Source organism: Pelodiscus sinensis, chromosome 11, assembly GCF_052426305.1.
Source record: "Pelodiscus sinensis isolate ZL-2025 chromosome 11, ASM5242630v1, whole genome shotgun sequence".
Classification (NCBI taxonomy): domain Eukaryota; kingdom Metazoa; phylum Chordata; order Testudines; family Trionychidae; genus Pelodiscus; species Pelodiscus sinensis.
The window spans coordinates 41,345,240-41,357,643 of NC_143062.1; the positions used below are offsets into that span (position 1 = coordinate 41,345,240).

General features: G+C 49.8%; 1 protein-coding gene across 1 annotated transcript in view; it reads left to right on the forward strand.

Moving 5' to 3' along the window:
- Positions 1-5,903: 5,903 nt before the first annotated feature.
- RYBP (RING1 and YY1 binding protein) overlaps positions 5,904-12,404 on the forward strand; it is a 78,899-nt gene continuing 72,398 nt past the window's right edge. Inside the window, exons 1-2 of the mRNA XM_075938645.2 lie at positions 5,904-6,169; positions 7,248-7,373. Of these exons, the coding sequence (XP_075794760.1) occupies positions 6,138-6,169; positions 7,248-7,373 (158 nt within the window). The 5' untranslated portion in view covers positions 5,904-6,137. The remainder of the gene's footprint in view (positions 6,170-7,247; positions 7,374-12,404) is intronic.

Consider the following 12,404-nt stretch of genomic DNA (forward strand, 5'->3'; position numbering starts at 1 on the left):
GAAGTTGGCAATTACGAACTGATACACCTAATAATAATAAAACATACCTAATTAGAAAATACCGGACATTTTCTATGTCTGGTATTTTCTCAATTTGTTTCCAGACAGAACCCTCAAATACCAGACTGTCCGGTACAAAAATGAACACCTGGCAACCCTATCCCTCCTTGCACCCTCGCTCCTAGCCAGATACCCTCCCCCAATCTGCTCCTGCTCCCGCCTCCCGGAGTGCCCATGCGGCACCGGGTCCCCCAACCCTGGCCCGGGTTGGGTGGAGGATGCAGCAAGTGAAACAGTGAAAATGTATTCACTTTTCATTCTTTTTTTTTATGTGCTTTTATATTTTTGGGCTGCAAAAAACACTACTAAAAAAAAAACAGGTTCCAACTAAAGTAAAAGTTTGGGAAACCCTGGTCTAGCCAGCTTCCTATCCATCTTACAGTCCATTTATCCAATCCATATTCCCTTAACTTGCTGGTAAGAATATTGTGGGTGGCCGTATCAAAAGCTTTGCTAAAGCTGGCACTGGGGGCTTTGGGAGGACCAGAAACTACTTATTTGCATATTCATCATTTTCGTAATGAATATGCAAATGTGCAAATTAATGTTACCCATCCACCGAAAGCTCGTGAATGGATTTACTGGTCCCCATGTCAAAAAGTTTGGGAATCCCTGCTCTATACCTACTTGGCTGGACTATTGGCTTGGGGGAGAGGGGTTGTTAGTCAGGAGACTAACTCTCCACTATGTCCACTGCTTTGCATTGAATAGAAGAGTGTTTGTGGCCTTATATACTCTCAAGAGGCCCCTATCCTTCTAGTCCTGGGCTGTAAAATCTCTTTGGGTTTAACGGGGAGGCCTCCCACCTCCTTCCCCTGAGCGATTTGGTACCTCAGATATCTAAACTGGCTGGGGCACATTCATCTGTCTCTTATGACCGGGGTTGAAATGGCAGTTGAGTAGCATAGGCTGCTGGCTTGTCTCCCAGCCCAGGAAGGACTCACTGCTGTGCCGGAGATTTTCAGGGGCTAGCCCCACGGCTCCGTTTTATTCTTTCAGCATAATACATAGGCAAAACCATCACAACAAGTAGCTGCAAAAAGAAGCAGCATCCTTCCCTTCCACCCCTCTGCTACAGGGCCTACTGCAAAGCCTCCAACTTCTTCTGGAGCTGCCCCTAATTAATCTCTCTCAATCCTCTATAGAAAAGTCCCGACACAAGTCTGATAATCAGATAGGCCTGGCTGACTCCAGTCATTCTGACTCTTTAAAGGGGCACTCCTCTCTCTGGGTATGTCTACACTACAGCACTAACTGGAACTAACTTAATTCGAATTAGTTAATTCGAACTAAGCTAATTTGAACTAGTGCATCTAGACCTAAAAACTAGTTTGAATTAGCATTTTGCTAATTTGAACTGGCATGTCCACATTGAGTGGACCCTGAACCGAGGTTAAGGCTGGCCGGAAGCAGTGCCGGCAGGGCATCAGATTAGGACTTAGAGCGTGGAGCTGCTGTCTCAGGCTAGCAGAGGGCTGTGCTTAAAGGGACCCGACCCCCACCCTGGACAGACAGTTCTCAGGGGTTCCCCGCTCGCTTGTCTAACTCGATGAGGGACAACAAAGCAGTCCTGGCTTGGAGTGCCCTGAATGCCCACACTCGGCACATCACAGCACTCGGCCATCAGCCTGGCTGCACTTGCCGCAGGCTGCCATCCGGGGGGGGGGGGGTTAATCAGGGGGCTGCAGGACAGCTTCCACCCCGAGGAGCCCGCAGAGCCACCCCAGTCCTCCCCATCGGGGGCTCGTACCCCATTCCTTCCTCACCTCTTTCCACTTACCCCTCCCTAACCCCCTTCCTGATGTACAAAATAAAGGACACGTGTGTTCAAAAATAGAAACTCTCTTTATTGAACAAAACTCGGGGAGACTGGGAAAAGGAGGTGGGAGAGGGTGGGAGAGGGGAGGGCCACTAAAATGATCAGGGGTTTGAAACAGGTCCCATATGAAGAGAGGCTAAAGAGACTGGGACTTTTCAGCTTAGAAAAGAGGAGACTGAGGGGGGGATATGATAGAGGTCTATAAAAGCATGAGTGGTGTGGAGAGGGTGCATAAAGAAAAGTTCTTCATTAGTTCCCATAATAGAAGGACTAGAGGACACCAAATGAAATGAATGGGTAGCAGGCTTCAAACTAATAACAGAAAGTTCTTCTTCACAAAGCAAATAGTCAACCTGTGGAACTCCTTGCCGCAGGAGTCTGTGAAGGCTAGAACTATAACAGAGTTTAAAGAGAAGTTAGATAAAGTCATGGAGATTGGGTCCATGAAGTGCTATTAGCCAGGGGGTAGAAATGGTGTCCCTGGCCTCTGTTTGTCAGAGGCTGGAGATGGATGGCACGAGACAAATGGCTTGGTCATTGTCTTCGGTCCATCCTCTCCAGGGTACTAGTGTGGGCCGCTGTCAGCAGACAGGCTACTGGGCTAGATGGACCTTTGGTCTGACCCAGTACGGGCGTTCTTATGTTTTTATGTTCTAACCTCAGGCTCAGAGTCGGAAGTCTCACTGGACCACCTTGATTTTCAAACCTGCTCCTGGGTGGCCAGGCTGGCAGCTATCCTGCCCTAAACGGCCACTTTCCTGTGCCTAGTGCGGAGGTCGTGGACATTGGAGGCTTCCCCCCAAACCTCGATGAGTTCCACGATCTCCGCACTAGACCAGGTGGGCGCCTGCCTCTTGCGGCCCCTGGCAGGCTCCTGGGAGCCGCCAGCCTGGTGGCAGCGGGTGGCTGGCTCGTGCCGTGCCAGGTGCAGGGTCTGCTGGCTGAATGCTGGCAGGCTTGCACCTGGCATGGGCCCCGGGGCCAGGAGGGGGGCAGACAAGTTTCCCTGGTGGTGCCCAGAGTGGCCACCAGGGCAAGCTGGGGAGGGCTAGCCTCCCACTAGTTCGAATTAAGTGGCTACACAGCCCTTAATTCGAACTACTTAATTCCAACTAGGCGCTAGTCCTCGTAGAATGAGGTTTACCTAGTTCGAATTAAGCGCACCGCTAGTTCAAATTAAGTTTGAACTAGCGATTTGTATGTGTACCACCTATCAAAGTTAATTTGAACTAACGTCTGTTAATTCGAATTAACTTTGTAGGGTAGACATACCCTATTACAGCTGAAGATAAGCTGCAGTACTAACCCCCATTGCTCCCTGCTTTACCCTGCTTCAATGGGTACAGACCCCACTTTCAAGAGTTCCCTTTCCCTGGGCTTAGGCTGTGTCTTGCCCGTTGGTTGGTTTAGCTTGTTTTTGTCTCAGAGCTCCTTCCTCCTCCAACTCCTTCCTTCTCCTGGGTTAGCTGGGCCCACTGGGGAGGAAGTCAGAGCTGGCTGTAGGACACATTCTTCTGTGGGTGGTGGCTGGCTCAGCTCGATGGGAGGGGGGTGCATTCCCCTCTCCCTTGCGAGTGGGGGTTGAACTGATGTACTTCCCATTCCTGGGTGGGTAGCTGGCTATGTTCTTTTCCCTTCGGGTGGGTGGCTGGTTGTACAGGGGCATGTTCTCCTGTGGCTGGGTGAGAGGGCACATTCCCCTTTCACCTGTGAGTGGATGGCAAGGGGAACATGCTCCTCTATCCCCCGGAGATGACTGGTGGTGAGGGGGCATGCTCCCTCTGTGTGTGTGTGAGAATGGCTGGGGCAGGTTCCTCTTTCCCATGTATGTGGGTGGTTGTAGGGGGGAGGGATGTGGAGACAGGTTCCTCTCTCTCCTGAGTGGGGCTGGCTGCATTCTTCTCTGGGGGGCAAGTTGCCCTGTAGCTGGTGGGGATGTTCCTTGGTAGCTGGCTGGTTGTGGAGGACATGCTCCTCTCTCCTCAACCGGTGGGTGGGTGGCTACATCCCTTACTGAGAACACACTGCCCTGGGGATGGGGGGCTTGTTACTCTCTCCATAGCAGATGGCTGTTGTGAGGAGGTGTCTGGGGGTTGTGTGTGTGTGTGGGGGGGCAGGTTCCTTCTCGTGGGTGGCTGGTTGCAGGGCGTGTTCCCCTGGGTGCGGGGCTGGCTACATCCCCCATGGGGCACACTGCCCTGGAGCTAGGGGGCACGTTCCTTTCTCTTCAGTGGATGGGCGGCTGTGAGGGGTTGTGTGTGTGTGGGGGGGGGGCCCGTGGGGGGGGGGGGCAAGCGGGGGCGCACTGCTCTGGGGCTGAGGGTGCGTTGCTTTCTCCCCAGCGGGTGGGGGGCATGTTCCCGGGGGGGGGCGACTACATCCCCCGCGGGGGCGCACTGCTCTGGGGCTGGGGGTGCGTTGCTTTCTCCCCAGCGGGTGGGGGGCATGTTCCCGGGGGGGGGGGGGCTGAGGGTGCGTTGCTTTCTCCCCAGCGGGTGGGGGGCATGTTCCCGGGGGGGGGGGGGGCGACTACATCCCCGCGGGGGCGCACTGCCCTGGGGCTGGGGGTGCGTTGCTTTCTCCCCAGCGGGTGGGGGGCATGTTCCCGGGGGGGGTGGCTACATCCCCCGCGGGGGCGCACTGCTCTGGGGCTGGGGGTGCGTTGCTTTCTCCCCAGCGGGTGGGGGGCTTGTTCCGGGGGGGGGCGACTACATCCCCCGCGGGGGCGCACTGCCCTGGGGCTAGGGGTGCGTTACTTTCTCCCCAGCGGGTGGGGGGCATGTTCCCGGGGGGGGGGGCGACTACATCCCCCGCGGGGGCGCACTGCTCTGGGGCTGGGGGTGCGTTGCTTTCTCCCCAGCGGGTGGGGGGCTTGTTCCCGGGGGGGGGCGACTACATCCCCCGCGGGGGCGCACTGCTCTGGGGCTGGGGGTGCGTTGCTTTCTCCCCAGCGGGTGGGGGGCTTGTTCCCGGGGGGGGGGGGGGGCGACTACATCCCCCGCGGGGGCGCACTGCCCTGGGGCTGGGGGTGCGTTGCTTTCTCCCCAGCGGGTGGGGGGCATGTTCCCGGGGGGGGTGGCTACATCCCCCGCGGGGGCGCACTGCTCTGGGGCTGGGGGTGCGTTGCTTTCTCCCCAGCGGGTGGGGGGCTTGTTCCGGGGGGGGGCGACTACATCCCCCGCGGGGGCGCACTGCCCTGGGGCTAGGGGTGGGGGGGGGGGGCTGGCTACATCCCCCGCGGGGGCGCACTGCTCTGGGGCTGGGGGTGCGTTGCTTTCTCCCCAGCGGGTGGGGGGCATGTTCCCGGGGGGGGGGGGCTGGGGGGGGGGGGCGACTACATCCCCCGCGGGGGCGCACTGCCCTGGGGCTGGGGGTGCGTTGCTTTCTCCCCAGCGGGTGGGGGGCATGTTCCCGGGGGGGGTGGCTACATCCCCCGCGGGGGCGCACTGCTCTGGGGCTGGGGGTGCGTTGCTTTCTCCCCAGCGGGTGGGGGGCTTGTTCCGGGGGGGGGCGACTACATCCCCCGCGGGGGCGCACTGCCCTGGGGCTGGGGGTGCGTTGCTTTCTCCCCAGCGGGTGGGGGGCATGTTCCCGGGGGGGTGGTGGCTACATCCCCCGCGGGGGCGCACTGCTCTGGGGCTGGGGGTGCGTTGCTTTCTCCCCAGCGGGTGGGGGGCTTGTTCCCGGGGGGGGGCGACTACATCCCCCGCGGGGGCGCACTGCTCTGGGGCTGGGGGTGCGTTGCTTTCTCCCCAGCGGGTGGGGGGCATGTTCCCGGGGGGGTGGTGGCTACATCCCCCGCGGGGGTGCACTGCTCTGGGGTTGGGGGTGCGTTGCTGTCTCCCCAGCGGGTGGGGGGCTTGTTCTCGGGGGGGGCGACTACATCCCCCGCGGGGGTGCACTGCTCTGGGGCTGAGGGGGGGATCCCCCCCAGGAGGCGCCCGGCTACGTTCCCCTCCCGCTGCGGGCGGCTGGCTGGCTGGGGCCCCGCCGCCCTGCGGGTGGCTGGCGGGGGGCGCATTCCCGTCGCCGCTCCCCTCCCCGGCGGAGCCCAAGGCCGGGCCGCCCGGATTGGCCGGGCCGGGCCGCGAGCTCCGCCCGCTGTCGCCGTGCGCTGGGTGGGAGGGAGGCAGCCGGGCTGCGCTGCTAGTCTGGAGCGGAGCCTGGCAGCGGCTGGAGCAGCCGGAGCCCGCTGGACCGAGTCAGCCCCGAGCCGTCTCCTCCTCCCTTCGCGCGCCGGCCAGGGGGGCCCCGATCCATGACCATGGGCGACAAGAAGAGCCCGACCAGGTGAAGCCCGCGCAGGCGGCCGGGGGTCCGGCCGGGGGAGGCCCCGGCGCAGCGGAGCGCGGCTCCTAAGATGGAGGGAGGGTGGCCGGGGCGGGGGAGGAGTGCGGGGCCTCCCCCAGCGGGCAGCTCCCCTCGGGCCCGGGGGCGGGGGGCGCCGAGGCCCTGGCGCGGGGGGGGGGGGTTGGCGGCGAGGGGCTCCCAAGATGGAGGGAGCGGGGGAGACGTGTGCGCAGGGGGGGGGGGGCTGTTTGTGCCACTCCAGCCAGGTAGAGAAACTCCGGGCTGGCGGCGGGTGCGGGGGGCGGCTCGCCCGCCGCCTAAGATGGAGGGAGCGTGCGAGGGCAAGAGGCGGAGGGAGCAGGGCTTGTCTCCTTGCTGCTGGTGCCAGGGCTAAGCTGGTGTGAGCAGCTATGGCGGCTCCTCTCCCTCACACACTCCCCTCCGCTCCTCACTTCTCCCAGACAAAGGGAGGTTTAACAAGGTGGAGGAGACAGACAGACACGGGGGTGGGCTGTGTGGGGGGGGGGGAACGCGCCTCCCCGCCTTTCAAGTCTCCCCACCCCTCCAAAAAAGGAGGGTGAGGGGGGGAGACGGGCGCCTCTTGTCTCTTCCCCTCCCCTGCCCGAGTCTCTCCCTCCCAGGTTCACTGGGTAACCGCTGTTGTTTGTGTGGAAATCGATTGTCTGGGTTTAAAGATTGAGGGGAAACGCGTCCCCTTCCCTCCCCTGTTTCTTTCCTTCCCGGGTGTGTGTGGGGTGGTGGTTAGGTAATGCAGGGTGTGTGGGAGGGGGAGTTGGGTGAAGCAGGGTGTGTGGAAGGGGGAGGCTAGGATAAGGCAAAGTGTGGGATTACTGCTTTATACTAGTGGCCCCCTGCCCCCCAATGGCAGCTATCTTTAGGCAAGGGGGAGACACGGAGTCTGGCGAGGCAAGTTGAGAATTACAGAAAGCACTGGATTTCACCGCTTGATAATATGGTTTCTAATGTGTGTGTTTTCTTTTTCTCCTCCTCTCTTCCTCCTCCTTTTTTTCCTCCTCCCCATACACACATACGCACACGCTCGCTCTCTCTCCTCAAGGCCAAAAAGGCAAGCAAAACCTGCAGCAGACGAAGGCTTTTGGGATTGTAGTGTCTGCACCTTTAGGAACAGTGCTGAAGCCTTCAAATGCAGCATCTGCGATGTCAGGAAAGGCACCTCCACAAGGTATGCATGTACATTAAAATGTGTAGCTATTGCTTTCTGGTTTTTTTTTTTTTCTGTCTTGTTGATTTTACCATGCTACCTTGAAGTGAGTTCAGGTTGTTTTTCCCTTCTAAAGGAAATAATCTTCCCTGTTGTCCTTTTAATAATGTATGTTTTTTTAAATTCTGTTTCAAGGTTTACGTATACCTTGGATACAACTATTTGTAGACATTGTAATGACCTGATTTTTTTTCTCTGTTCCATTTGATGATGTAAAAAGGCTTTTTTTTAACCTTTTAATCCTGGGCGGACATTTCTCTGCCATTCTGGGAAACAATTTTTGTTCTGTTTGAAATATTGTTATGCATTTTAGGGGATAAGGGAAGTGAAGAGAAATAGCTGAAATTAAAGATGCCAAAGAAAACTTTTTTTTTTGTTTCCTCTTGTCTTGTTGATCTGTAAAAGCCTATTGTCATGTGAAGTTAGTTAATTTTCTCAGAATTGAATGTAGAAATAATGTGGATTTCTGAAATCTTTAACTGTTGGTTCCTTCTGTGTGATAGAAGTTTTTACAAGAAGGTGAGACTACCATACACTAGTTAAATAAACAGAATACGCTCCCTCCCCCACTTTGGGTTTAGAAAGTTACACTTGACAGTATGAATTAGGACTAGACTGTGAACATGGAACTGTGGTTTTTTTGTTTGTTTGCAAATCACTTTTCAAATGCCTTTAACACTTTAATTTTTTCATATTTTGGAAAAGTGTACAAGAACATTCCTAAATTTGAGTTTATATTTTTTGTCTCATTAAAGGAAATACTCTTATTTTTTCAAAGATTAAGGCAATGTTATAAGTAAAGCTCTTTCCATGCTGAGACATTTTTGTGAGCAGACTGTTTCTCGAAAACTTCTGGTGCCTTGAATTCATTGACAGAGGTGGCTAAATATATATATATTCAATAGTTTACGTTTGTACAGTCCTTTGAACAGCATAGAGTGCCTTAAGTTCTAAGATTTTTTTAATTTAGACCTTGCTTTTGGGCCCTTGAGTCTGTGGATGTGATATGACCAATACAGCTATATGTAGTACTGTAGTACTCCACTAGATATCTAGCAAATTTTAACTATATTGTATGTTGATTAAAGTGTGACCAGCAATGGTAACCCATGGGTGACAAGAGAGTGGGGGTCAGAGTGAGAGCATCCCAGTTCAGCAACTAAAATCTAGGGTGCACTTACCATCTGGGGACGCTCGTGACCCCTGCCCCTCAGTGCCACTTATGCCTGTGTGTATGCTTTACAATAGGGTATTCTGAAAAATAATGACCATAACTGTCTTATCTGAAATTGGCATATCATTGTTTTAGAGATGATAGCATGAAGACTATAGAGCCGCGTGCATGTGTACCTAAATCTTTAAGTCTTGTTCTGTTAGACTGGTAGGTCCTGCAATTTAACCTGCACAAGTTGACCTCTGAGTCTGTGTGAAATGCTATTGGCTTTTGTGTGGCATCTTCATGGATCCATCTTCAGGATTAAGACCTGACTTGGATATCATGAGTAGTCTTTAAAATCAGTGAGTGTAATCATGGTTATAAACTTCAGTGCAGAAATAAGTTCTTGCAGAATGGGGGCCTAGTGAGACTATTAAATAGACTTTAAGTCTGGGTGATGCATGGACTTAATTGGAGTATTTTATGCAATCTTTTCAATTTAAGCATGGTATTGATGTTCTTTATGAGAAATGAAAATTCATTAAAACATTTTTGAAAATGATACATTTGAAAATATTTGTTCAATAAGAACAATTAAGTTACTGTTTTGGTTAAGAATGAAAAAAATGTTTTGTAAAAGGCTGCTTTAGGTTAAGAAATGCTGCATGTTTTGGAAATGTGATCATTGGGTCCAGAACATCATACATTTTCCCATTCGCACTTTTTGTGGACAGCTTACTTTAATTTAGAATATATTAAGTTTGTGTGATGCTGCTTGATTTATGTTGTATTATTTGAAGTATGTCTGGTACAGGGTACTCCAAAAATTCATAAACTTTTGCTTTAGTGTCACTTATGAATAAACAACTGAAAGTAGTAGTTACTGTCTGTTGTGAGTGCACTTTTTTGTTTGTGTGCGTATATAGAAGACCTCAGAGGTCAGAGTTCTTTATTGTGGTTTGGCTTTGAGTTTTACTGTATGTGACGTATAAGTCGATAGCTGGGAAACTCTTCAGAGTTTTTTTCATAAGTGACTAAGGAAATGTAGTGGTTTATGACTGATGATTTATTACTCAGGATATTTCTGTCTGATGATGAAATCTGTTTGAGTGATTTTATATAAATTCTATCCAGATAAAACTGTGGTTAACCTGAGAGATATCGGATCAGCAACTTAAGTTATAATTTGACAAATTGATGACATTTAGCTATACTTAAAGCTAGTGAGTTTCATTAAAGTTTGAAGTCTACTTCTTATATTTAAAATAAATTTGGACACAATTGTAATATTTTTCAAAGACATGAAGAGAAGCTTCATCTTCAACTCTGCAGCTAAAATGTGCCCAGTTTCAGTAGTTACTTGGACCCACAATGAGCTGTTTTTTTTAACCCCACAGTAAAATCAGTGATTTCCTGCAGAATTTATTTTGGCAGATTAATGTTTTGTGATTTGTGCACTAGTTTGGACTTCAGGGTGTATGTTTTTACAGACTTGCTATAATCCTTGTCTGCTGTGTGGGAGGGATTACTGGCTTCAGTGAGAAGTTTCACTTACTCTCTGATTTAATGTCCCTTCCCTAGGAGCCTAAAAAGGGAATATTACATACAAATACAGTGACTTCTAAATTTGCTAGTGAACAGAGTTTTTCAGTGAGCCTCCTATAACTATTGGTTACAAAGTAATATTTTTAAATGTGTGGGGCCAGATTCAGCCCTGGAGAATTCATAAATGTTTTGAGTTGGTTTAAACACATAACATTACTGTAAATTCTAGGGTTGTCATACCATGCAGCCTTTTAGCTTCATGCGTTATCTTTGCACTTTTTAGCTTATTTGATTTCCCTCTACTTCAGTAAATGTATTTAGTATTGAGTGTTCTGGGTTTTCTAAGGAATTTTCCAATAAACAATAAGAAACAAAGGTGCAAATTATATAAAACCCATCATTCATTTCAGTGAAGTGAAAACGTCAAAATTGACTGGAGATTGAACAATAGTACATCACACCAAGTAGACTGAGGCTATGTGTACACTGGGGTTTTTGTACTGGTAGAGCCACATTAATATGAACTGCTAGTGTAGATGTGGTAAGCATGTGTAAATAGTGACTTACGGTAACATGGTTTATCTTTATTTCAAACTAAGGAACGCTGCACTAGGCCAAGCTCATGTCTTGCATCTACTAACGGGTTTGTGCTGATATAACTACATAGTAGCTAAAAACAGATTAGGGTTTTAATTAAGACGTCTGCTACAGGCCAGATTTGCTTCACGCACTCTATCCTTCCAGTATCTAGTACTACTTCAAAATATAGAAGGAATATTTACTGTGGACATCTTAGGGCCATGTTTTGCCCTCATTGATATTAATGTGTATTGTTTATTTGAGGACAGAGTTTAGTCCATTGTTTCCAATTAGTTTTCTTAAAGGCACAGGCCGTCCTTGCTATCAGTCCTAGATATGTTCTGAAAAACTTGAATTTAAAAGTGAAACAACTTAAAATGGGGAATTCCTAAATCAGGATCTTTCCTATCAAATTACATAGGCTAAAAAGAGCTTGGAGTTGAGTTTTCTTGTACATGTGAAAAATCTGACAACAGCAATTTTCCATTGTATTTTTGAGAGTAATTGACTTTTGAATGAAAGAGCAACAAAGTTGTTCTGTAAATACCTTGACAGAGGGTGTGTGTGTTTACTAATAGGCATTTCTGTAATTCTCTTCTCTAGAACTTGTAGACACAAGGTATGCATTTGGAGATCGGATTGAATATCATTGTTGTACTTGGGGTAATATCTGTCTGATGTTATAATCCAGACTTAATCTTGTCTCTCATTTCAGTGTAGTATATTCGTGAGACAGAGATTTACAATGCTTCCCCTATCTCCTTATTTGGAAATAGCTGGTTATGGATCATATCATATATATGCATTTGATACAAAATTATTTATCTGTAGTTTGGGACAAAAATCTAAATTACTTTCCTTCTGTCCCCATCCTCACCCTTAGGCTGATTTTTTCCCCCCCTTTAAAATGTATGTGGCTTCCAAGCCATTTTTGTAGGACACAGCTCTCCAGCCTATTTCATTTAAAAATGTTTTTCTCATTCTCTGTCCAGGACAAACACATGTATCTCTTTTTGCCTCTTTAGTTGCTAGGTAGCCAAGTTTGGAGAATGAGGGGTTGAACTCTAATTGTTATCCCATTCTTCTGTTTTAACTGCTGAACCATCCATTCCTGAAGATTTTTGTTTCACTTTATAGTCATAATGTACTTAGAAGGAAGCTGTATTCATTTAGCTGTAAGTTAAGCATCTTTTTACATGCTTTAAAATTCATTTGATTTTTCAACATTTGCATATTTCTGTACTCTTGGCATGCTACAGCTGTACCCTGTAAAATGAGGATGACGCATATCTTCTTTGGAAGGCAAGATGTATGGATAAACTAGAATTTTTAAAAAGGAAGTGAAATCACTCTCATTTCCTGTATAGTTTTTAATGCTTTGCTATAGAATGAGATGATAATTGTAATGACTTTGGGTTTTTTTTTTAAATTTGTAATGTGGTCTCCTGTACTTTGGAAGTGGAGCGCAAACGGCTCTTTCCACATTGATCGCTAATCAGCAGTTGGATAGTAATGAAGTTTAGTCACTACCACCAGTATGGTCTGGATTTGAACTTAAAGGTGAAATGCTCCATATCTCACATGCTAATTTTTGGAAGGCCTCTGTGTATAGTTATTTAGTTGAGAAGTAACAAGACAATAGAATTGTATTTAGATACTAGTTTTACACCCATCTCTGTGGTTTCTGTCTATACAGGGTTTTTGTGTAAAGT